At 44.0% G+C, this 27,385-nt stretch overlaps 1 protein-coding gene across 1 annotated transcript in view; it reads left to right on the top strand.

Moving 5' to 3' along the window:
* The window catches only part of LOC149456157 (NACHT, LRR and PYD domains-containing protein 12-like), a 118,561-nt gene extending 97,236 nt beyond the window's left edge, over nt 1-21,325 (top strand). Inside the window, exons 8-10 of the mRNA XM_089685381.1 lie at nt 2,263-2,436; nt 20,985-21,061; nt 21,161-21,325. Coding sequence (XP_089541507.1) covers nt 2,263-2,436; nt 20,985-21,061; nt 21,161-21,180 — 271 coding nt within the window. The 3' untranslated portion in view covers nt 21,181-21,325. The remainder of the gene's footprint in view (nt 1-2,262; nt 2,437-20,984; nt 21,062-21,160) is intronic.
* The last annotated feature ends 6,060 nt before the right edge of the window (nt 21,326-27,385 follow it).

The following is a 27,385-nucleotide window of genomic DNA, read 5'->3' as shown; positions in this document are numbered from 1 at the left end:
CCTTTTGTCCTTTAACAGATCTCCTCTTTATTCCGATAGTAATGGAATTGAGCAATGACATCTCTCAATCTTCCTTTTCCCCCTCCTTGAAGTAATCTTCTGATTCTGTACACCCCATCAATTTTATAGGGTTCTGCTGCAGATCTGTCCATTATATAGTGTCAAACATTTTCTCTATCGTTTCCCTTAGGTCTTCTCCTTGGGAGATCCTTGGTTAGCCCCGTATCCTTAAATTGCATCTTCTATTCTTATTTTCTTGGTCTTCCAATTTATATAACAGATTTCTTTGTTCTTTTTTCATTTCCATCATTTTGTTTTCTAAGGTCTGTATCTCTTGAGTGTGTTTTTTCTTCCATCTCTTCCACTCTAGAAAGAACCTGCCCCAGTTCTTTATGTAACTTTACCATCTCTTTTTTTTATAGATGTTTCCAAACCTTTAAACATTTCTGCTATTTCTGATTTAGTCGGCAAATGTGAGTCTTGATCTTCCAAATTCTGCAGAACATTTATTTTCTCAATATCTGCTTCTTCTAGGTTTTGGTTAATAATAGACATTCCCAGGGATATTCTGGGTCTCTCACCACTGTTGTTCTCCATCCCACTTTGCCTCTCGGGAGTCCGTTTATCCTGCCTGGGGATATATTTCTTATTTGAGCTTGATATGAGGGCCTTTGACCCACCTCCTTTTGTTTCTTTGTTCTTCATAATATAATTCCAGTATCTAATATCTGGCGGGATCAATAATCCACTCTTCCTATTAAATCTTCCCCTTTTTCTTTCCTCCGATCTCCCTCATTGAACCCCTACAGGAGCTAGCGTTCTCTCTTTTATTTTTCCTTTTTTCCTATCCTCTATTTAAATATAATGAAATACGTTTAAATACGTTTAAATTTGAGACCCCCTTTAATCTTCGTAATGTCCCCTGAGTGCAGCGCCTGCTCCCTTAATCATCCATATTTACTTCATTCTTCAATTTAACACTTAACATATAGTACAGTCCATTCTCTTCTGCCACTCTCACTCACCCTTTTAGCTCTCACTTCTTCGCTTCTGGGGGTGTGGCGTCTGGCTGTCTCATCGGCAAAGGGGTTGCAAAAGAGGGTCCCTCCAATTCAGAATATATCACTTCTGCAGCTATACTTTTGTACTGTCAGTCTATGCCACATAGGAAACTGCTTTTTATCTGCTAGCACTGGGAGCTGAGCTTGTGCGCCTGTATCAGAGCAGTGCTGGCCGGAGTTCCCACCATTTATTTTTCATATACTCCAGCTCCCAGGGTGAGATCAAGCTAAGGAGGTGAAGGAGACATGGGAGAAAGAGAGACAGGGGAGAGAGGGGAGCTCAGTGCTGCATGTCTTCTCCTGTGCGGCATGCTGGCCGGTGTCTCTCTCCTTGGATTCCCCTGCAGCAGGTCACATGATCAGCCGGCATCCTCTGCGCCTCAGTTCTCCAGAACTCCTCATCCCTTGGCTCAGGTTCTCTCCAACATGCTCCCATACATCTCCAAGCACACCGAGGGTACGCTGTTGTTAGGCCGGGTATCGGAGCTCACCCCAGGATATGGCAGCATGTAAGTCACCCTCCTCCTTCCTGGCTATCTTTTCTTAGCCATAAAGGCCTGAGGCAGGACGCTGGAGTTTGGGAGATCTTACAGCGATCTCCTGTTCAGCGCCATACTCAGGCTCCTCCCCCCATCAAGAGACTGTTTCTAATCTCAGTTTGTTACCTGTATGAAAGACACCTGGTTGCCAGAAATCCTGCTGAATGATTGGGGAGCAAATACTTATTTCCCTCATGAACATGCAAATCAGTCATCATTTGTTAGACATGCATTTATTTTGAATTTTTTGTTGCTGTTCTGTCTCTCAGTGTTACCATACACATACCATTCCATTTTTAGACTGATCATTTCTTTGTGAGTGGGCAAACATTCAAAATCAGCAGGGGATCAAATACTTATTTCCTTCACTGTATGTGCCGCAGTTTAGTGTGAAAGGGAATCTATATGGAGCCATTCCCCCTCCAATGTGTGCATCACCACGTACGCTGCAATGTGTCCATCCACACGAAGACTTCTCAGGTGGGTGACAACTCACCTCCATCTCACAGGGGAGGTCCAACCAATATTCCATGAAATCATCCATCCAAATGGGTCAACATTTCATCTTCTAAGACCCCGCCCACTGATTATTCATTGGAATGTGTCTACTTCTGCCCGTCATTGGAGAACATCTCACCTCTCTTTCCTGCTTCTCCCACCAGATTATTAGGGTGTAAAGTGACATTCTCGTGCTGTGATGATCTTTGCTCCGTGATCTCCACAAACCGAACTCTGACCAGACTGGAGGTGACATTGGATAAGGAGGAGATGTCGGACTCAGAAGTGGATCGTTGTTTTGAGGTCCTCCGGAATGCCGGCTTCACTGTGGATGGACAGTAAGATCTGTTTTATTGGGGGGAACACACATACTGGGGGGATTTACTAAGGCTGATTCCCTCAGAATCTGATGCAGCTGTGCATGGCAGCCAATCAGCTTCTAACCTCAGCTTTTTCAATGAAGCTTTATCAATAAAAGCGGTAAGCTGATTGGTTACCTCACAGAAGTGCACGAGATTCTGAGTGATCCAGCTTTAGCAAATAAACCCCACTAAGGCTTAGAATGTGAATAGTAAAATGTAGACCACATTGGATGGTGATGAGATGATGGAAGGGGGACGTTGTTGGGAGGTATCCAGACACCCGGGCTGCACTGTGATGGAAAAGGAAGGACAGGGTGACTAACATTCTCTACAATTTCTGTAGAGCTTAAGGTCTGAGATATTAATTCGTATACAATTTCTGAAAACAGGCGGGATCTGGAATGAAGGAAATTCCCTACTTATTTTCATAAATCAATTGATATCCGAGTTCTTTATTTGTGCTAATTTGAATATGAAATAAAAAGCAACAATGTGCAAAAATATATATTTATTAATAATAAAAAACAGTGCAAAATGATAATGAAATATAATAGGTGATGATAAATAATAATCCAGAGTAACAGTACGATGATCTAATCCAATATAATGGTTAGAAATTCAAACCAGCAATGACTTCCAAATATTAAAGGATTAGAACCAAGTGTCTGGAAATGCAGTGTAGGGAACAATCAATAACTCAGCAACATGTGACAATGGCTATGCCAATCGTCCCCGTGATCTCTCTACAACCAGATATTCAAAACTCAACGAGTACCTTGGCATGACTTGTTTAAGAATACCATACACAGGCCAATCCAATCAGCTTAGAATCTATGTGAGGTCAGGATCAGTTGTTACACTAAGTTGTCTTCTTTGTCATACATATATATCCGGTGTGACAGTAGGCAGGTGAAATCACCTGGTTGCGTCCTGGATGGACGATATATTTGTCCAAGGTTCAGGGTTTATGGGGATTTGTACCACTAGAGGGAAGTGCTGAGTCCTTCAGCACTGAGATAATGAGCCCAGCTGAAGGTAGTGGGCTCATTAACACCTGTATAAAGCTTCCCAGAGTGCTTAGGGAGTTGCTCCACCCTGGAACCAGATCTGTGCCTGAACTGTCTGGGGAGCTGACCTGTTGTCTGTGTGCAGAGAGACCAAAGCCTGTGTGGCTAACCTCCCAGTACTAGCAACTAGGTATAGCAGCAGGCTGTACCTAGTGGGTAGCTAGGGAAAAGCTGTTGTTGCAGTAAGTAGCCAAGTTGGCCAGGATTTATTTTTGATGTTTCTTTTTGGTTTATCATTTTTTTCTGTAAATATTGTAAATAAATTGCACCTGTTTGTTTTCACCTCCACTATTGTTGTGCTGTGCCTATCTTTTTGTGTTGTGCACCCATCCAGGGGGTCACACACACCCGCTGCCAAGCTAACCCTGTTACATATGGTGGAGGATGCGGGCAGTTGTGGTAACTAAAGGCCAGCATGGAGGAGATAATCAGACAGTTGGCTCTGGCAAATGCCAATCAACAACAGGCAAATGCCAATCAACAGCAGGCAAATGCAAGTTTCCAGCAGAGCATTGCAGCCCAGCAGAAGGCCTTGGAACAAGCAGAGGTCCGCCATAGGGAATTGCTGGTGCAACAGGACCAGAAACACCAGAAACAAATTGAGGCTGTTTTGAAGCAGCTCCAGCAGAGGCAGCAGACTGAGGCTGGTGATGATTCTGGTAAAACACCATCATTTTCTGTGGGCCGTTTATTGCCAAAAATGACTGGAGAGGATGATCCGGAGGTGTTTCTAACCACCTTTGAAAGGACTGCTGAAAGGGAAAAGTGGCCTAAAGAACAGTGGGCTGGATTGATGGCCCCATTATTAACTGGAGAGTCGCAAAAAGCTTACTATGACCTGGAGCCGGACCAAGCCAAAAACTATGATGTGCTAAAAGTGGAAATTTTGGCCCGGTTGGGTGTTACCCTCGCTGTCCGTGCTCAGCGGGTACATAATTGGACTTTTCGGCTTGGGAAACCTCCCAGGTCACAGATGTATGATCTCATTCACCTGAGCAGGAAGTGGCTGCAGCCAGAGACTTTGACCGCCCCAAAAATTGTGGAACGTGTCGTCATGGATCGGTTCCTAAGGTCTCTGCCTAATACTATTCAAAAGTGGGTCAGCCATGGAGACCCAGAAACTGCAGACAAGCTGGTGGATCTAGTGGAGAGATACTTGGCTACTGAGAACCTGACCTCCTCTTCCAGAGACTCACGGACTTTCCACCCTAAGACCAGACCATCCCCAGCGGCGGGTAAGATGACTACAAGGGGTGAGGGTGGAGAGAGTGAGAGGGTGGGAGTATTACCCAATGTCTGGCAAGAGCGGCCAGGAAGGCCAAGGCCGCAAGAAGCGGTGAAAAAAATTATTTGTTACCGCTGCCGGCAAGAGGGACACATTGCAGCCAATTGCCCAGTGGTGGATGAGCCTATGCAGTGTGACTTTCTGAGCAATAGACGTCAGTCGCTGTTTGCGACAGTGGTATGCACGGCTAGCCCGGGCACTGAGAAACATTTGTGCAAAATGACTGTTAATGGAAATAATATTGTGGGGTTGCTGGATTCAGGTAGCCTGGTAACCTTGATAAGAGAGGAGATGGTCACTACAAAGGTCTCTGGGCATAAAAAGGTGGCAGTGATTTGTGTGCATGGGGACACTAGGGAGTATCCCGTGGCTACTGTGTTTTTTGAGACCCCCAAAGGTAACCTGTCTCATCAGGTAGGATTGGTACCTCATTTACCACATGATGCCATTGTGGGGAGGGATTTTCAAAAATTCTGGGAACTCTGGGATTGTTCTGACCCCCCCACTGTCTCCCCTGCAGACCAGGAAGGTGAATCCCAGAAAGCGTCTGAGTGTGGTGAGGTCTCTCCCAAGTTCCCCTTGTCGGTACTAGCTGGGGAGACCCAAGGAACTGGGGAGGAGCCCGCCTCCTCAGATGAAAATCTGCCGGTTGTGCATTTCTCGGATTTAGAGGTGCATAGGGAAAATTTTGCCACCGAACAGCTGAAAGACCCCACGCTGATAAAAGCCCGGGAAAATCTAGTAAAAGTAGATGGCCAACTAGTGAGTCCTGAGAAAACTGCTGCTTATCCATACTTCCTTGTGGAAAGGGACCTACTCTATCGAGTTGCTCAGGGGGCAGAAGAAACCATTGAGCAACTGGTGGTGCCCAGACCTTACAGGAAGTTGGTGTTGGAGTTGGCCCATGGACACATCCTTGGGGGTCATTTGGGGGCGGAGAAAACACGGGAAAGAGTACTGCAGCGGTTCTATTGGCCTGGGGTCATTAAGGAGGTGGAAAATTACTGTTCCTCTTGCCCTGTGTGTCAGAAGTCGGCCCCTATGTCCCATTTCCGTAGTCCACTGGTACCTCTTCCCATCATTGAGGTCCCCTTTGAAAGGATTGCCATGGATTTGGTAGGTCCGCTGGTGAAATCCGCTAGGGGGCATCAGTACCTGTTGGTCATACTCGACTATGCCACCCGCTATCCAGAAGCAATTCCACTCCGAAATACCTCTGCCAAGACAATAGCTAAGGAGCTATTCCTCGTTTTCAGCCGAGTGGGTATTTCAAAGGAACTGCTGACGGACCAGGGAACCCCCTTTATGTCCCGGGTGATGAAAGAGCTCTGCAAACTGTTCAAGGTAAAACAGTTGCGCACCTCTGTGTATCATCCCCAAACTGACGGGTTGGTGGAAAGGTTCAACAAAACCCTGAAACAAATGCTAAGGAAGGTGGTAGATAAGGATGGAAAGGGTTGGGATTATTTAGTACCCTATTTGATGTTTGCCATCTGGGAGGTACCCCAGTCCTCCACAGGGTTTTCACCATTTGAGTTGCTCTATGGGAGACACCCAAGGGGGCTGTTCGATATCGCCAAGGAAACTTGGGAAAGTGAGAGTTCTCCCCACCGGAGTGTGATTGAGCACGTCGCCCAAATGCAAGATAGAATTGCCCAGGTCATGCCTATCGTAAAGGAACATTTGGCCCAAGCACAGTTAGCGCAGCAGAGGGTGTACAATCGGGGGGCCCAGGCCAGGTCGTTTGCTGAAGGAGATAGAGTGCTAGTGCTAATCCCTACGGTTGAAAGCAAATTCCTGGCCAAATGGCATGGCCCATACGAGGTGATTGAGAAAGTGAGTGAGGTGAATTACAGGGTCAGACAACCAGGAAGGCGGAAACCGGAGCAGATCTACCACATTAATCTGCTAAAGGCCTGGAGGGACAGGGAATCCCTAGTTGCTGAGGGTTTGTCACCAGCGCCATCTAACTGCTTGGTTCCGGAGGTTGGAATAGCAGTCACGTTGTCTACAATTCAAAAACAGGAGGCTAAAGAGTTTGTGCTCCGCAACACAGAGGTTTTTTCTGAGCTGCCGGGACAAACCTCGGGGTGGAGCATGACATTATCACCCCACCGGGTGAAAGAGTAAAACTGAAACCCTATAGAATCCCAGAGGCTCGACGGGAGGCAATACGTGGGGAAGTACAGAGAATGCTAGATTTGGGGGTGATAGAGGAGTCCCAAAGTGACTGGTCCAGCCCCATAGTGTTGGTGCCCAAACCAGATGGGAGCTGGCGATTTTGTAACGACTTTCGACAGTTGAATAAAGTTACAAAATTTGACACCTACCCCATGCCAAGGATAGATGAACTAATCGACCGACTGGGAGCAGCCCGGTACATGACAACACTAGACTTGACGAAAGGTTATTGGCAAATTCCCCTAGCTAAGTCGGCAAAGGAGAAGACTGCATTTGTAACCCCAGAAGGGTCATTCCAGTTTAAAAGAATGCCGTTCGGGTTACAGAATGCACCGGCCACCTTTCAGCGAAAAATGGATCAGATTCTTCGTCCCCATCAGAAGTATGCTGCAGCGTACTTGGACGATGTGATTATCCATAGCGCAGATTGGGCCTCACATTTGCCAAAAGTTCAGGCTGTGCTAGACTCAATACGGAAAGCTGGGTTTACGGCCAACCCAAAGAAGTGTACGATTGGACAGGAGGAGGCCAAGTACCTGGGGTACACTATTGGGAGAGGGGTAATAAAACCTCAGATAAACAAAGTGGAAGCAATACAGAATTGGCCACGCCCAAATAACAAAAAGCAGGTACGGGCTTTTCTAGGAATTGCTGGCTACTATCGGCGATTCATTCCCCATTTTGCTTCTATGGCAGTACCCCTAACCAACCTGACAAAAGGGAAGGAGTCTGTCATGGTTAAGTGGTCCCCTGATGCTGAAGCAGCCTTCCTGTCTTTAAAAAGGGCCTTATGTAGCCAGCCAGTCCTATACTCACCAGACTTCTCAAAAGACTTTGTGGTCCAGACGGATGCATCCAATGTTGGCTTAGGAGCAGTGCTGTCCCAGGTTTGGCAGGGGGAGGAGCACCCGGTAATCTATCTCAGCCGAAAGCTAAAGTCTCACGAGGAAAATTACGCCACAATTGAGAAGGAGTGTTTAGCGGTAAAGTGGGCCCTAGATTCCCTTCGGTACTATCTGCTGGGCAGACATTTTGACCTAGTCATGGATCACGCTCCCTTGAAATGGATGGCTCAAAATAAGGAGACCAATAGAAGGGTAAATAGGTGGTTTCTGGCCCTACAGGAATTTACCTTCACGGTGAAGCATCGCCCTGGTGTTCAGATGGGAAATGTGGATGCTTTATCCCGGTTACATGCCTGCCTGGCTACTGGTGTTACAACCCCAAGGTTGAAACAAGAGGGGGGGGTATGTGACAGTAGGCCGGTGAAATCACCTGGTTGCGTCCTGGATGGACGATATATTTGTCCGAGGTTCAGGGTTTATGGGGATTTGTACCACTAGAGGGAAGTGCTGAGTCCTTCAGCACTGAGATAATGAGCCCAGCTGAAGGTAGTGGGCTCATTAACACCTGTATAAAGCTTCCCAGAGTGCTTAGGGAGTTGCTCCACCCTGGAACCAGATCTGTGCCTGAACTGTCTGGGGAGCTGACCTGTTGTCTGTGTGCAGAGAGACCAAAGCCTGTGTGGCTAACCTCCCAGTACTAGCAACTAGGTATAGCAGCAGGCTGTACCTAGTGGGTAGCTAGGGAAAAGCTGTTGTTGCAGTAAGTAGCCAAGTTGGCCAGGATTTATTTTTGATGTTTCTTTTTGGTTTATCATTTTTTCTGTAAATATTGTAAATAAATTGCACCTGTTTGTTTTCACCTCCACTATTGTTGTGCTGTGCCTATCTTTTTGTGTTGTGCACCCATCCAGGGGGTCACACACACCCGCTGCCGAGCTAACCCTGTTACACCGGCTAAACCATTGACTAGAAGGAAAATCAGCTTCAGAGATATTTAAAATAGAATTTCTCCAGTGGATTGAAATGAAAATAAATTATACTGAAGTTAAAATTCCTTCACATCAACTCCTGTGCTAATCATAATTGTTATTGGACTAAACAACTTATCTGGAGATATAAGGTGAGTACAAGGTATCTGAGGAGAATGAAAGTTCTAGTTACCAATATGGACTCTATGGTGTCAGTGATGTCCGATTTCAGTCCGCTCACTTCAGGGGGTGTCTGTGTCCGTCTGTTGTCCCTTGTCTCCTGTCTTGTGATGTCTTTTTGGTGAAGTGTCCCCCATCTCACTCCATCTCTTACTTTTATCCCCCCAAAAACCTAGGCGGGCAAAGATTATCTTCACCTACAAGTAACGTCAGACTAGGTGTCATTTTTTTTACTAATTGATTTCAGTGACCTGAAGGGGGCAGTATAGGATTGGGAATGATTTGGGTTTCTTTGACATGTTATGGGTTGACCTTTAACCTTGGCTAGTAAGGATATTATTATACAGTATTTATAAAGCACCAATAGTTCACTCAGCTCTGTACATTACAAAAGGATATCCCTAAATTACGAGAGAACTTCTTTTCTGACAGTCTGGTTTCAGACAGGCTGGTACCCATGTCACTGCAAGTAATGTATTACTTTACGTGATTCTGGAGGAAAAAACTCGACCTATAAATCCTACAAAAAGAAGAGGTGAGTTTTCCTGAGACATCTTATTATCTCACATCTTTTGTACCTAACAACCTTGGAATACAATGAACTCAAACAAATTATTTCTAATGTTAAACACATAATATCCACAATATACCAATATGTATCGTTACATCCAACAAATCCAAAAACATATCTCTGTATGTGGGAATGGAATCCAGCAATATAAAACCTGAATGAAGCGTACTGCTTTTGGTTTAGACTCCGAAGCTTCATTTCCTCCATGCATAGGCCAGTACGCCAATACTCAATTGTTGGAAGTAAGCTGTGATTACCTTCTATATTGTACATTTGTGTAACTTGAGTACTACAGGCCTATCTCTGCCGTACCTTGACATGCTTATGTTTTTCACAGTGTCGCACTCTACCATGTTGTTTCGTCTTGTATTTTGGTTTAAGCTGTGTCTATGGCCTGATTGATGCTGTGTGTGCATTTCTTTATATTTTCCTGTAACATGTTGTCACTTCTAAATAAACTTTTATGGAATAAAAAAAAAAAAAACCTGAATGACTGAAGTAAGTATTCACTTCCTGCAATACTAATAATAATACCATTGACATTTGTGTTTAACATATTCCTGCCAAATAATAACACCCAGGGCCACTGATAAGAGGGTACCACCTCCTGTCACCTAGCAGGGGGGCCCGGCCGGCAGATTCACACTTCATGTAGGATGTCACTATGTATAGTCGGTGTATATCATATACTGTTCCCCACCAGAGTCCCAAGCAATCCTTCTCCCAGCTGGGCTGAGGGGGGCTCCATCTCTTCACCTCTGGGGACTGGAGCCTGAAGTCCATAGATTGCGTCGGGCAGGGACTTTGTTTTCTTTTTCAGGTGGACTTATACACTGTCCTGTGATGAGATGCAGGAAGCCCCCCACTGCTGGTCTGGCAGAGTGATTGGCCTTGCCTTGCACACTGCCTGACACCTTCAACAAGGAAGTTCTGCTGTTGTCTTTAGATCTTCATAAAGCTTTCAACACCCTGTCTTGGGACTATTTATTTCAGATGTTAGGTGCATTTGGGTTCTGCTCCTCCTTTTTTACTTTATTGCGGGCTTTATATTGTAATCCTTCAGCCCAGGTCTCTGAATTGGCTCCTCTGTCTACTGGGAGAGGAACTAGACAGGGATGCCCCCTTTTCTGTCACAAGTTAGCTTGCAGCCTCTTGTGTGTTTACTCTTACCTCCATGCTGCTCTTGGTTCCTTCACATGTGTGAAGGAACTAGAATGGAATAATGAGGCCCTCTCTGCAACCTTTTGGCAGGGTCTAGCAGACCGTATTAAGGACGAACTAGCTGGAAGAACCATACCCTCCTCCCTGGATGACGTGATTGCTCTTAGCATCCAGATCGATATTTGCTTCCAGGAACAAGATCTGGAAAGGGCTCAACCACGTTACCCTCCAGTGGGTTCTCTTGCTCCTGTTTTCCAGAAAGTCCCTGATCAGCTTACCTCTGCAACCGTACTGAAGAGCCCATGCAACTAAAGAGCCCATGCAGTAAGCCCAAACACACCTTACTCCACAAGAGCGATTGCGTCGCCTAAGATTTGGTCTATGCCTTTACTGTGGGGCTGAAGGTCATCTAATTAGGTCTTGTTATGTCCGCCCACTCGCACTGTACCCGTGGCAGTGGCCACCACCTCTCCAATGCTCCCTCAACATTGCCAGACCTTACAAGATGTATCTTGTAGTAAGGCTGCTCTCCTGCCTACTCCTATTACGGGCCCCCCTCCAGTGCTGTCCACCTCTAGTTCCTTACCCTCTTTGCTGCCCATATCTTTGGTCTTTACATACAGTGGGGCAAAAAAGTATTTAGTCAGCCACCAATTGTGCAAGTTCTCCCACTTAAAAAGATGAGAGAGGCCTGTAATTGGCATCATAGGTAGACCTCAACTATGAGAGACAAAATGAGAAAAAAAATCCAGACAATCACATTGGCTGATTTGGAAATAATTTTTTTACAAATTATGGTGGAAAATAAGTATTTGGTCACCTACAAACAAGCAAGATTTCTGGCTCTCACAGACCTGTACCTTCTTCTTTAAGAGGCTCCTCTGTCCTGCACTCATTACCTGTATCAATGGCACCTGTTTGAACTTGTTATCAGTATCAAATACACCTGTCCACAACCTCAAACAGTCACACTCCAAACTCCACTATGGTGAAGACTAGAGATGAGCGAATCGAACCAGGCGAACCGGAATTCGATACGAATTTCAGGAAAAATTTGATTTGCGGCGAATCCGAATATTTGCCTACTTCGGGTGCGCGAATCAAATTTTTCCCGATCAGCCGGCAAAAGTGTCCCTGCAGAGAGCTCCGCTATTTCTGACATTTCTCTGACAGTTCCTTCACATGTACAGCGGTTGAAACATTGTATCTATTAGTTTCCATTTAGGATACAGATGTTTCAACCGCTGTACATGTGAAGAAGCTGTCAGAGAACTGTCAGAAATAGAGGAACTCTGCACATACACTTTTTGCCGGCTTGGAATTATTCTTATTTTCATCCTACTTCTTCTACTTCTTCTTCTTCTTCATCCTCATCCTCTTCTTCTTCTGAGGATGAGGATGAAGAAGAAGAAGAAGAAGAAGTAGGATGAAAATAAGATTAATTCCAAGCTGGCAAAAAGTGTATCTGCAGAGCTCCTCTAAGTGTATCTGCAGATCTCCGCTATTTCTGACAGTTCTGGGACACTCACTCCATACAGCGGTTGAAACATTGTATCTATTTGTTTCCATAAATGACATTCTGCAGATACACTTAGAGGAGCGCTGCAGATAGACTTTTTGCCGGCTTGGAATTAATCTTATTTTCATCCTACTTCTTCTTCTTCTTCTTCTTCATCCTCATCCTCATAAGAAGAAGAAGAGGATGAGGATGAAGAAGAAGAAGAAGAAGTAGGATGAAAATAAGATTAATTCCAAGCCGGCAAAAAGTGTATCTGCAGAGCTCCTCTAAGTGTATCTGCAGAATGTCATTTATGGAAACAAATAGATACAATGTTTCAACCGCTGTATGGAGTGAGTGTCCCAGAACTGTCAGAAATAGCGGAGATCTGCAGATACACTTAGAGGAGCTCTGCAGATACACTTTTTGCCAGCTTGGAATTATTCTTATTTTCATCCTACTTCTTCTTCTTCTTCTTCCTCATCCTCAGAAGAAGAAGAAGAGGATGAGGATGAAGAAGAAGAAGAAGAAGTAGGATGAAAATAAGAATAATTCCAAGCCGGCAAAAAGTGTATGTGCAGAGCTCCTCTAAGTGTATCTGCAGAGCTCCGCAATAGGCTATTTCTGACAGTTCTGGGACACTCACTCCATACAGCGGTTGAAACCGCTGTATGGAGTGAATGTCACAGAACTGTCAGAAATAGACAGAAACTGTCACAGAACTGTCCTTCTCATCCTTCTCCTTCTTCTCATCCTTCTTCTCATCCTTCTTCTCATCCTTCTCCTTCTTCTCATCCTTCTCCTTCTTCTCATCCTTCTCCTTCTTCTCATCCTTCTCCTTCTCCTTCTCCTTCTTCTCATCCTTCTCCTTCTTCTCATCCTTCTTCTCATCCTTCTCCTTCTTCTCATCCTTCTCCTTCTTCTCATCCTTCTTCTCATCCTTCTTCTCATCCTTCTCCTTCTTCTCATCCTTCTCCTTCTTCTCATCCTTCTCCTTCTCCTTCTTCTCATCCTTCTCCTTCTTCTCATCCTTCTCCTTCTCCTTCTTCTCATCCTTCTCCTTCTTCTCATCCTTCTTCTCATCCTTCTCCTTCTTCTCATCCTTCTCCTTCTCCTTCTTCTCATCCTTCTCCTTCTTCTCATCCTTCTTCTTCTCATCCTTCTCCTTCTTCTCATCCTTCTTCTCATCCTTCTTCTCATCCTTCTCCTTCTTCTCATCCTTCTCCTTCTCCTTCTTCTCATCCTTCTCCTTCTTCTCATCCTTCTTCTCATCCTTCTCCTTCTTCTCATCCTTATTCTCATCCTTCTTCTCATCCTTCTCCTTCTTCTCATCCTTCTCCTTCTTCTCATCCTTCTCCTTCTCCTTCTTCTCATCCTTCTCCTTCTTCTCATCCTTCTTCTCATCCTTCTCCTTCTTCTCATCCTTCTTCTCATCCTTCTCCTTCTTCTCATCCTTCTCCTTCTTCTCATCCTTCTTCTCATCCTTCTCCTTCTTCTCATCCTTCTTCTCATCCTTCTCCTTCTTCTCATCCTTCTTCTCATCCTTCTTCTCATCCTTCTTCTCATCCTTCTCCTTCTTCTCATCCTTCTCCTTCTTCTCATCCTTCTCCTTCTTCTCATCCTTCTCCTTCTCCTTCTCCTTCCTCATCTCCAAGGGCATTTAAATTAAAGGTACAGTGTTCTGCACTAATTTAAAGGCTCTCTGAAGCCTAGAAACCCTTTTTATAAGTTAACTTTGTAGCGAATTAATTCGCATCAAATCAAATTTCTTCCCGAAATTCGCCGAATCAGTCGAATCGAATTTTTGAAAAATTCGCTCATCTCTAGTGAAGACCAAAGGACACCAGAAACAAAATTGTAGACCTGCACCAGGCTGGGAAGACTGAATTTGCAATAGGCAAGCAGCTTGGTGTGAACAAATCAACTGTGGGAGCAATAATTAGAAAATGGAAGACATACAAGACCACTGATAATATCCCTCGATCTGGGGCTCCACACAAGATCTCACCCCGTGGGGTCAAAATGATCACAAGAACGGTGACCAAAAATCCCAGGACCACACGGGGGGACCTAGTGAATGACCTGCAGAGAGCTGGGACCAACGTAACAAAGGCTACCATCAGTAACACACTACGCCGCCAGGGACTCAGATCCTGCAGTGCCAGACGTGTCCCCCTGCTTAAGCCAGTACATGTCCCGGCCCATCTGAAGTTTGCTAGAGAGCATTTGGATGATCCAGAAGAGGATTGGGAGAATGTCATATGGTCAGATGAAACCAAAATAGAACTGTTTGGTAGAAACACAACTCGTCGTGTTTGGAGGAGAGAGAATGCTGAGTTGCATCCAAAGAACACCATACCTACTGTGAAGCATGGGGGTGGCAACATCATGCTTTGGGGCTGTTTCTCTGCAAAGGGACCAGGACGACTGATCCATGTACAGGACAGAATGAATGGGGCCATGTATCGTGAGATTTTGAGTGCAAACCTCTTTCCATCACAAGGGCATTGAAGATGAAACGTGGCTGGGTCTTCCAACATGACAATGATCCCAAACATACCGCCTGGGCAACGAAGGAGTGGCTTCGTAAGAAGTGTTTCAAGGTCCTGGAGTGGCCTAGCCAGTCTCCAGATCTCAACCCCATAGAAAACCTTTGTAGGGAGTTGAAAGTCCATGATGCCCAGTGACAGCCCCAAAATGTCACTGCTCTAGAGGAGATCTGCATGGAAGAATGGGCCAACATACCAGCAACAGTGTGTGCCAACCTTGTGAAGACTTACAGGAAACGTTTGACCTCTGTCATTGCCAACAAAGGATATATAACAAAGTATTGACATGAACTTTTGATATTGACCAAATACTTATTTTCCACCATAATTTGCAAATAAATTCTTTCCAAATCAGCCAATGTGATTGTCTGGATTTTGTTTCTCATTTTGTCTCTCATAGTTGAGGTCTACCTTTAATGCCAATTACAGGCCTCTCTCATCTTTTTAAGTGGGAGAACTTGCACAATTGGTGGCTGACTAAATACTTTTTTGTCCCACTATATGTTGCAGCTCAGAGCTCCTATATCGCAACCTTTAGGATGGGTGGAGGTCCCAACATTTGTGACCTCTGTACTATCTGTGTTCCCAGATTCATGTGCCCTGCATGCTGAGGCCCCCCTACAACCTTCTGTGCCTTCTGTCCCCTGTCCTGTGCCCATACATCCTACATTGCCCTCTGTTCCTTGTATTACCCCAGGTTCCTGTTCCGCACAGCCTGTCTTGCCCACTGTACAAATCAAAGCTTTCACGCCCACCCCTGTGCCCTCACTGGCAGCCTTCTCACCAGACCCTTCATCCCGGTTATTGGTGTCTGCTCCATCCCAGCTTCCTGTCGTATGTTCTCCTATTCTTACTCCTTCCGAGGCAAATGTTTCCAAGAACTTACATCTGTCAACTTCTAAGTACAAAGTAGCTGCAGATTGTCATTACTGGGTGAGTCCCAAATATTTCCCGGGTGACAAGGTTTGGCTCTCTACCAAGAGTATCCATCTACAAGTACCCTCTATGAAATTTGCTCCTCGGTTCATTGGTCCCCTTATCATCCTTCGCCAGGTCAATCCTGTTGCTTTCAAATTCCGCCTCCCTTCACATCTGAGAATCCCTAATGCTTTCCATGTTTCTCTTCTGAGACTGTATATCATCAACAGATTTTCCTGTCCTCATCATCATTCTTCCCCAATAGCGAGTACCTCGGATCAGTATGAAGTCAAGCAAATCTTGGATTCCAAATTCATCAGAGGGAAGTTCTTGTATCTAATTGATTGGAAGGGATATGGTCCTAAGGAGAGGTGTTGAATTCCTTCTACTGATGTTTCTGCACCCTGTCTGGTGGAATTGTTTCATCAGAGGTTTCCCCTTTAGCCTGGCCCTAAAAAAGTGGGGAGACCTCATAAGAGGGGGGTACTGTCACAAGTTAGCTTGCAGCCTCTTGTGTGTTTACTCTTACCTCCTTGCTGCTCTTGATTCCTTCACATGTGTGTTGTCTGTGCTCACCTGTGGGTGTCGTCTGCTATTCACGGGGTTTTATGTCCTTCCCTTTCATCACTTCCTGTCCCGCCTCCTTGTCTGCCTGTCTATTTAAGATGTTCTCAGACTAGGCCACATTGCCTGAGCAACTTTGTGTTGTTGGAGCTCCTGTGTGTTTACGCTGTATATCCTGTGTTGCCTATCTGTGTACCGACCCCGGCTTTGTTCCTGACCTTGCTAGTTTTCCACCTGTCCTGATCTTGGCTTGTCCATTGGATTCCCTGTGTCTGCTCCCTTGCACCCTGCTCCCACTAGCGGTCTCCTTCACCTCAGCTGGGTGTACCTGGGGACTGCAACCTGGTCCCAGCCTGCTGCAAATCCATCCCCACCATCAGGGGCCCTGGTGAACAAGCAGACTGGTGCTTAGATTCCACACCCTGGGGAACCCCAAGCTGTGGTTTGATAGAGCTCACTACCATAGACGTGACATTTTCCCTTTACTTTTTGCATTAGCAATCGAACCACTTGCTATTGCTATCCGTTCTGACACAGCTATCTCTATGGCCAACAAGATCATAAATGTGCCTTATTTGCTGATGATGTCCTTATGTACAGTTGTGTTCAAAATAATAGCAGTCAGACATCACTAATCTGATCAATCACTGTTTTTGGTAGAAATTATATTTCTACATGGCAAATAATTTACTAGCAGGTGTAGTAGAGAAATAGAAATCCAACAGACCCAACAGTCATGACATGCATGCTGCTGATTCTGTGTCATTGAATCACTCATTGAAAGGGGCGTGTTTAAAATAATAGCAGTGTGGAGTTCTATTAGTGAGGTCATTCATTCTTTGAAAAACAGGTGGCAATTATTGCCCTTATTTAAGGAAGGAAGGCAGCAAATGTTGGACATGCTGGTTACAGTGCATTTCTCTCTGAAATTCTGAGGAAAATGGGTCGTTCCAGACATTGTTCAGAAGAACAGCGTACCTTGATTAAAAAGTTGATTGGAGAGGGGAAAACATATAAAGAAGTGCAGAAAATGATCGGCTGCTCAGCTAAAATGATCACAAATGCTTTAAAATGGCAACCAAAACCTGAAAGACGTGGAAGAAAGCGAAAAACTACCATTGGAATGGATAGAAGAATAGCCAAAATGGCACGGACTCAGACAACAATCAGCTCCAGGAAGATCAAAGAAGGTGTAAAGTTACCTGTGAGGACTGTTACAATCAGAAGACGCCGATGTGAAGCCAAGCTATCTGCAAGAAGTCCCCGCAAAGTCCCACTGTTGGAAAAAAGATGTGCTAAAGAGGTTACAATCTGCCAAAGAGCACATTGACCGGCCTAAAGAGAAATGGCGCAACATTTTGTGGACTGATGAAAGTAAGATTGTTCTTTTTGGGTCTAGTGGGCGGAGACAGTTTGTCAGACGACCCCCAAACACTGAATTCAAGCCACAGTACACTGTGAAGCATCATGATATGGGGATGTTTCTCATACTATGGTGTTGGGCCTATTTATCGCATACCAGGGATCATGGATCAGTTTGAATCCATCAGAATACTTGAAGAGGTCATGCTGCCTTAGGCTGAAGAGGAAATGCCCTTGAAATGGGTGTTCCAACAAGACAACAACCCCAAACACACCAGTAAACGTGCAACATCTTGGTTCCAGACCAACAAGATGGACGTTATGGAGTGGCCAGCCCAATCCCCGGATCTTAATCCAATAGAAAACTTGTGGGGTGACATCAAAAATGCAGTTTCTGAGGCAAAACCAAGAAATAGAGAAGAACTGTGGAATGTGGTCCAATCATCCTGGGCTGGAATACCTGATCACAGGTGCCAGAAGTTGGGTGACTCCATGCAACACAGATGTACAGCAGTTCTCAGAAACAGTGCTTATATAACTAAATATTAATTAAGTGATTCAAAGGAAAGCAAAATCTTCAAACATTTCTCAGTTTATATAGTGAATGTTTGAGTTTGTAAAGAAGAATACAAACACTGCGATTTTTTGAACCGTCTAATATTCACTTTTCTTCAATTATTTTAGAGGAAGAACACAAATTTGATATATTTTTCTTCATGTTGTGATTTGGAATAGAATGTGTCGTGTTCCCAATGCATTTGTGTGGATGGAAATAAAAGCTATTAGAAGGATTTTCAGCTTTATTCACTTTTTTCAACACACTGCTATTATTTTGAACACAACTGTATGTGTCTGCTCCTCGAGTGTCTTTACCTAGTCTCCTCCATTTACTTCACCGATTTGCTATGGCCTCGGGTCTTACTCCGAATTCCTCTAAAACTATTGCTTTAAATATTTCTTTGCCCACTTCGGAAGTTCAGTATCTTGGGACAATTATGATTTTCAATGGGCCCCCCGCTCTCTTCCCTATTTGGGGATCCATTGCACGAGCTCTATTTCATCGATATATCATGCTAACTACCTCCCTCTTTTTAAACAACTCAGGACCAATTTACATAATTGGGCAGGTCTCCCTTTATCCTGATTTGGTAGAATCAATTCTGTTAAAATGACTTTTCTGCCAAGACTGCTATATTATTTTCGGACTTTGCCGATTGTGGCCCCCAGACGGGAAATCTTACTCTTACAATCTACTGTCTCTAGATTTATATGGGGAGGTAAACGTCCTCAGGTCCATAATTCAACTTCATTTTCTCAGAAAAAGCATGGCGGTTTGGGAATTCCTAATCTTATGACTTATTTCCATGTGGCTCAGATAACGCAGCTCTCATGCACTACTGCTAGGGGCTATGTGCCTCAATGGGTTGGCATTGAGGCTCTATCTTTCCATCCATATGCTGTTGGCTCCCTTATGTGGCTTCCCAATCAGTTGCGTCCTCCCATCCTTTGCCCTATGTTATCATATTCTTTAGCAATCTGGGATAGATGGCGGGCCCGCAAGCCTTTACTTTTCCTACATACCCCTCTGACCCCAGTTTTGTGTAATCCTGAATTCACGCCTGGTTTAACACCATCTGTGTTTCACTGGTGCATCAATAAGTGCTTTTTGTGTATCGGGTACTATTTGGATGGACTTCGTCCATATTCTCTCCAATATTTTCAGACATTTCAGACAAAGAAATGTTTTGGTATCATCAAATTATGTCTTTTGTCACTAGAAAACTTAAATTACTAATGGAGCCTTATACGCTCACCCCTCTCAAGGTCTCCTGTAGGGCTACGGGGATGGCGAAAGGTCATCTGTCTAATATATATGCTTGTTATTGATCTAAATATTAAGCTCTCTTATATGGTACATTGGGAAAGGGATTTAGATATTTCTCTGGAGCTGGACACTTGGCGGAATACGGCTGATGCTCTATCTAAAATCTTGATTAACACTACACTCATTGAATCTAACTGCAAAATGCTTCTTCGGTGGTATTTGGCCACGACACGTCTTGCTAAAATGTACCCTTCTGTGTCACCCAGCTGTTTTCGACACTGCGGACAAGAGGGTACTATGCTCCACATATGGTGGAAATGCCCTGTGGTGACTAGGTTTTGGATCCTTTTATTTAACTTACTTTATTCGGTAATGGGGGTTAATATTCATGGATCCCCTGAAATAGCTCTATTTCATTTATTGCCCACTGATATTCCTAAGAAATCAGTTAAACTGATTCTTTATATCCTGTTGGCGGTGAGAATTATGATAGCCAAACATTGGAAACAGTCAACAATTTTGCTGGAATTAGTTAAGCAGAAACTTAATTGGATTAAGATTAATGATAAACTTGCTAGTGTACTTAACAACAATACTTCTAAATTTGAGAGCACTTGGGATCCATGGATTCGGTATATTTCTACTATTCAACAGACTCTTGGCCTCTCTCTCTTTTTTTTTCCTGGGTTTTATTCACTTTTTTCTTCAGTTCTTTCCTCATTTTTTTTATTCTCTATAATTGTGTCTATTATTTTAATGATATTATTCATACCACCTTGTTTATGGAGCAATTTGCTCATAATCAACCAAACTTTGTTCATGCTACCAGTGTATTCCTCATTACACTCTATTGGTCAATTATGTTGTTATGTTGCTACACATTGTACTTGACATTATTGTCTTATTGTTTATGTTTTGCAACTCGTCATGTTGGTGGTTTACATCTCCTGTCTTTCTGTATAATGTTTCTAAAAATTCTTAATAAATATATTAAAATATAAAAATCCCCCCATCCCCTCTGTCTATCCAATGTGTCAGTATAACTGGGCCAATCAGATGTGTTCTCAGCCTGTACACATGACAGCCCAGCACACCAGGCGTACAGTCTGATATCCCAATGGTTGGACGGCCCTGAGTGTGTGGGCCCCTGCCATGGTGAGGGCCCCTCAGTATTAGGTGGGTGGTTTAGAAGGTGGTGGGGCCCTATAAATGGGGGACACTTATCAAACCCCTAAAGTGTGAGGACAGAGGGGATGGTTTGGTGTATTTGCATACTGGGGTCAGTTATGAAGAGATGAGATCCCACATCCCACCATCTACATCCAATCTACATCAAATCTCCTCCCAGCATAGGAGACCACTGATGTACATTGTACGGCTGCAGATTTGTACATTACACATCGCACACATTTCCAGGAAGACAGAAGAATACTTCCCATTAGTGTGTATAAAAATGTCCATCATTTCTTCCAGTGCTCAGCACCAGCTCCCCCTTTTCCATCATCTCAGCAACATTTCCTCCTCTAACACTCTCATTTTATTCTTCATAGCTGGGATAGAGGATGGGCTGTATCTATACACAGAAGAATAGAAAATGGTCTGTGGGAAGTCCTCCTCTCCTTTGCAGGTAATACACAATATAAAGAGAATGTCCTGAATGGAATTATATCAGATTCTCCTGTTCATGGCATTGATTATTCATCATTTTCCTTTTCTTCACATTTAGATGGTTTGTGGTTCTACTGACTGATATCTACTGGCTGTTATTCTGGAATGATCTAAATGTGGATCTGTCCTTCCTCCCATTCCTCCATTTTATATTGTATTGTTACTCCTCAATGTATTCATTACTACAAAATAAAAATTGGATTTTTAGATCTTCACACCAAAACTGCTGCCACTGGTGAGACCAGCACGCTGGGAAATTCCTGTTCATGACATGAAGATTCCTCCTACACAAGTAGAAGACACAAAACACACGGTGACAGTGCGGTGCGGACAGTGGGGGGGCGCTCTCCATAACATATAAAGAAACAATGGGTGGACAGGAGAGTCCGCACCACAAGGAAAAAGTTTTTTTGTGTAAAAATTACTTTTTTCAAATATAAAACCACAGAAATAAAAAACACATTTATCACCATTAACCCAAGACAGTGTTGTCTTCCCACATGACTTCAGACATCCAGATGTGGCCACATCTAATGGGTGGGTCAGGTAGACAGTGGGGTGACCCCCTACTGTACCGGCTTCCCCTCCCCCATATAATAAATGACCTCTCAGGAAAACAACAACTGCTATATAAGGCCAGCTGAGGCTACACTATAGAGTGTGTTTATGAGCTGCAACAAGTAACAGACAAAACAAAGCAATCCATGTATAAAGGAACACATCTAGTGTCATCTTCCAGGATTACAATAAGAATTGTCTCTGATATTGTTCCATCTGCAGATAAGGAGACTAAAGCCGACAGGGAGCAGAGTCCATATGAAGGTCCAGCCGGTGCAGTGTCCCCCTTTTCAGCATTTCCATCGATCGCTCAGCATGGAATCGGCTGTAGAAATGGAAGCTGACAATTGGAGTAGCGACTCTTAGGTCACGCAATGCCACTAAAGTTCCAATTGTATCTCTAGTGGTCGCTCAGCACGGTGCACTACAATGTCCAGCAAGCACAGTCATAGCAGAGCTATCAGAAGATAGAGCAGGACAAGCCATAGAGTTCCAGCAGTTCCAGTCCACATGAGACCTTATGCCACATGAATGGTGACACACGTTAGATTGCAATGACCAATTGGCAGTGTCATGGCGGAGCAATTGTGAGAGCGAGCAGAGCAAGCCGCAAGATGTGACAGTCAACGTTCATGTATGAGCCGCAGCGGTCTGGGTGTCGGTCAAATACTGGCCCATTGTTGCCAACATTTACAAAATGTTTTAGGGAAACCTTTTTTACGGAGTTCCCGGAAAGCCAATGTAGGTGTAGCTTGTACTTTAGGGGTGGGGCATTGATTATGGGAGTGGTTGTACATGAACATGACTTCTTTGTAGCAGGCATATATATTCAGCGCCTCCAATGTACGCAGTGCTGTACATCCTGTACATGACATTTCATTGTTAGGAATGTTTCTACAGGAAGATTTCTCATCAGGACAGAAACAGCTAAGAAGATATTGGGAATTGGGAACATTATTCCCCCATTTGTTTGGCTACAACAGCCCTGACTGTAAAGTGCAGCAACCTGACAGCTCTTGCAGAGAATCCAGTGATAGACACCAATGACACATTTTATTTCATTATTACAGGTGCTTATATAGCGCCATCAATGTACACAGCACTTTCCATACAGTATATATTGTACATTCACATCAGTCCTCAACCAGCGGACAATCTAAGGTCCCTAATCACATCCATACACATATTAGGGCCAATCTACCTACCAGCATGTTTTTGCAGTGTGGGAGGAAACCCGCACATGCACAGGGAGAACATGCAACCTCCAAGCAGGTGGTGTGGTTGGGGTTTGAACTGACGACCCTAGTGCTGCCAGGTAGAAGTGCTAACCACTTAGCCACTGTGCTGCCTGATAATATGGTATAAAATATTCCGGAAACATCATGTGACTCTGACCGTTCTGCTGAGTCCTGCAACTCCTACTGTGGCTGCTGATAGGTAGAAGGTTTTGGGGGGTGGTAAAACAATCCTGTGTAATAAAGCTAGTAAGGAGGCATCCCACTTTGGAAAGTTGGAATCCTAGAACCAAGCTGGAAATCTTTAGTAAACTAAAAGACACAAGCAGATGCTAGTAGATCCTGAGAAATGTGCAAAGAAGCAATTATTCATCACCATTTATTGGGGGGGGGCACTGAAATCAAGGTAAGCATAATGGTCTGTACTGCTGCATACCTCCAGCCAATGGGGGGGATTTACTAACACTGGAGCACTCCCAGTCTGCTGCAGCTGCTCTCTGTCACTGCTGCCCTGCTGTGCTGATCTGCTGAATATCTCCAGTATATCTGTGTGACTCGTCTATAGAAATCTTCCTGCTCAGCAGCTCCCTCCTCTCACAGAGACCGCTGTTAGGCAGTTGGGCAACGCAGGGCAGCGACTACAGAGAGTAGCTTCAGCCGCTGTTCTTCTCTCTCTCCATTCTGGCTACATGTACAACAAATGCCGGACATCAATGGCAATATCAAACATATGTACAAAGCCGAGTACAGTGCAGGAAATGGACTGAAAATACAGACTTGTAGACGGCCTTAAGCAACCAATTCCTTCTTGTGTTTTCAGTCCAGGTCTTCAGAGATCAGTACATGTGGGGGGTTATTGCCTTCATCCCATATCTTGGCAGATGGTCACTATTTTACTTGGAGTATTAGAAGTTGTAAGTGTTCTGGACATTAATACTGAAACTTTATAGACAGGCAACTCCTATCCTCATATTGATGTGAAATGAAAGTGCTTCGTGCTCAAAAGTTCTGCAGTAAAAGTGTTCGGGTGCAAACAGTGCTTCTCAAGCCAAAGGGCCTCTTACCAACCAGGAATGATCTGGGATTACAGAGATCATATGTGTCTTCTCTATCCAAGGATGGCCGACACTCTCACCATCAGACCCCCAGGGGGCTCCGTGATCCCATCAATGGGATATGGTGATATGGTCCCCACACAAGGAAATCACGCCTTGGCCACGCCAAACAGCGCCGACCACCAATCAGATTTATAAAGTGCAAACAGGGAGGAGCCTCATAGTGTAGTGAGATCAAATCTTTAGTATTAAATATTACACTTATATTTGGGTGAATAGGAACATGTGATGTACAATACCAAAAGTACTGCCGCGGGACCAGCTGACATGCCTGCACGTGATGACGTCACACCCTAGCTCCGCCCAATGTGGTTCTCCTTAATAGACCTCCTCTGGGATTGGAGACTAGTGTGAGACGTTATTACTCATCCTGTAAAGTGGAAGTGACCCTGGAAGAGCTCAGTGCGTACATGTGACCCCAGGAAGGATATCAATGATCACACAAAGCAGCATATCTAGTGACTCTTTCCTTAAAATATATCAAAATTAAATGTACATATAAAAAAATGTATACAAAAAAAGTTTAAGTATGAAAAACATAAATATAAATACAAAAAAGATTGTATCCTCTATTAATTGTAAGATGAATTGGCCAGTTGCTGAAGGAACAAACCTCAAGGAGAGACAGCGTCCTCTAGTGGTTCTATGTATGAGGAACTGGTTATTCCACATAAAAATCATAGGAGCGCGTAGACCCAAAAATGTATTTACATAAATATAAAAAATATTAACCCCTCCCCCTCCAGAGGATTTACCACCCTTAATGGCCAGGCCTCTTTTTGCTATTCGGTGCTGCACTAATTCAACTAATAATTGCGCGGTCATGCAACACTGTAACCTAACAAAATTTATGTCCTTTTTTCCACACAAATAGAGATTTCTTTCAGTGGTATTTGATTACCTGTGCGCTTTTTATTTATTGTGCTTTAAACAAAAAAAGACTGAACATTTTGAAAAAAAACTATATTTTTTACTTTTGGCTATAAAAAATATACAGTATAGTAAAGTTAGTCATAAATTTAAGCCAAAATGTATTTTTCTACATGTTTTTGGTAAAAAAAATCCCAATAAGTGTATATTGATTGCTTTGTGTGACAGTTATAGCGTCTACAAACTATGGTATGGATACTGCAATTTATGCCATTTTTTGACAATACAGCGCTGCACTAGTTTAACTGACAATTGCGCGGTCATGCAATATGGTACATATATGAAATTTACGTCCTTTTTTTCACACAAATAGAGATTTCTTTTGCTGGTAGTTGATCACCTGTGTGCTTTTTATTTTTGGTGTTATAAACAAAAATTTTTGAAAAAAAAAATGTTTATGAAAAAAACAATATTTTCTCATTTCTGTCATAAAAAATATCCAAAAAAACTAAAATTGTGTTATAAATTTAGGCTAAAATGTATTCTGCTCCATGTTTTTGGTTAAAACAATCCCAATAAGTGTATAATGATTGCTTTGTGTGACAGTTATAGCGTCTACAAACTATGGGATAGATCATGGAATTTACACAACTTGTACTTTCTGACTGCTTATCACATTTCTTGAGGTGCTAAAATACCAGGACAGTACAACCCCCCCAAATGACCCCTTTTCAGGAAGTAGACAAACTAACGTATCTGCTGAGAGGCATATTGAGTCCATGGAAGATTAATTTTTTTCAGAAAAATTCTGGAAAATGACAAAAACTTTTTTTTTTTTACACAAAGTTGTCATTTACAGGTGAAACTCGAAAAATTAGAATATCGTGCAAAAGTTCATTTATTTCAGGGCAGCAACTTAAAAGGTGAAACTAATATATGAGATAGACTCATTACATGCAAAGCAAGATAGTTCAAGCTGTGATTTGTCATCATTGTGATGATTATGGCTTACAGCTCATGAAAACCCCAAATCCACAATCTCAGAAAATTAGAATATTGTGAAAAGGTGGAATATTCTCGGCTCAAAGGGTTCCACTCTAATCAGCTAATTAAGCCATAACACCTGCAAAGGGTTCCTGAGCCTTTAAATGGTCTCTCAGTCTGGTTCAGTAGGAATCACAATCATGGGAAAGACTGCTGACCTGACAGTTGTGCAGAAAACCATCATTGACACCCTCCATAAGGAAGGAAAGCCTCAAAAGGTAATTGCAAAAGAAGTTGGATGTTCCCAAAGTGCTGTATCAAAGCACATTAATAGAAAGTTATGTGGAAGGGAAAAGTGTTAAAGAAAAAGGTGCACAAGCAGCAGGGATGACCGCAGCCTGGAGAGGATTGTCAGGAAAAGGCCATTCAAAAGTGTTGGGGACTTTCACAAGAAGTGAACTGAGGCTGGAGTCAGTGCATCAAGCGCCACCACACACAGATGGATCCTGGACATGGGCTTCAAATGTCATATTCCTCTTGTCAAGCCGCTCCTGAACAACAAACAATGTCAGAAGCGTCTTACCTGGGCTAAAGAAAAACAGACCTGTTCTGTTGCTCAGTGGTTCAAAGTCCCCTTTTCTGATGAGAGCAACTTTTGCATCTCATTTGGAAACCAAGGACCCAAAGTATGGAGGAATAATGGAGAGGCCCAAGGACCCCGAGTATGGAGGAAGAATGGAGAGGCACAAGGACCCCGAGTATGGAGGAAGAATGGAGAGGCCCAAGGACCCCGAGTATGGAGGAAGAATGGAGAGGCACAAGGACCCCGAGTATGGAGGAAGAATGGAGAGGCCCAAGGACCCCGAGTACGGAGGAAGAATGGAGAGGCCCAAGGACCCCGAGTATGGAGGAAGAATGGAGAGGCCCAAGGACCCCGAGTATGGAGGAACGAAGGGGCCCAAGGTCCCCGAGTATGGAGGAAGAATGGAGAGGCACAAGGACCCCGAGTATGGAGGAAGAATGGAGAGGCCCAAGGACCCCGAGTATGGAGGAAGAATGGAGAGGCCCAAGGACCCCGAGTATGGAGGAAGAATGGAGAGGCCCAAGGACCCCGAGTATGGAGGAAGAATGGAGAGGCCCAAGGACCCCGAGTATGGAGGAAGAATGGAGAGGCACACACTGCAAGATGCTTGAAGTCCAGTGTGAAGTTTCCACAGTCTGTGTTGATTTGGGGAGCCATGTCATCTGCTGGTGTTGGTCCACTGTGCTTCATTAAGTCCAGGGTCAACGCAGCCGTCTACCAGGAGATTTTGGAGCACTTCATGCTTCCTTCCCCAGACAAGCTTTATGGGGATGCTGACTTCATTTTCCAGCAGGACTTGGCACCGCCCACACTGCCAAAAGCACCAAAATCTGGTTCAATGACTGTGGGATTACTGTGCTTGATTGGCCAGAAAACTCGCCTGACCTTTGGCATTGCCAAGAGAAAGATGAGAGACATGAGACCGAACAATGCAGAAG

The sequence above is a fragment of the Staurois parvus genome, unplaced genomic scaffold, assembly GCF_062004578.1.
Source record: "Staurois parvus isolate SC_StPar_1 unplaced genomic scaffold, SC_StPar_1.0 ptg000374l, whole genome shotgun sequence".
Lineage (NCBI taxonomy): Eukaryota > Metazoa > Chordata > Amphibia > Anura > Ranidae > Staurois > Staurois parvus.
The sequence above is the reverse complement of the archived record's forward strand: the minus strand, read 5'-3'. Positions and strand labels throughout refer to the sequence as shown.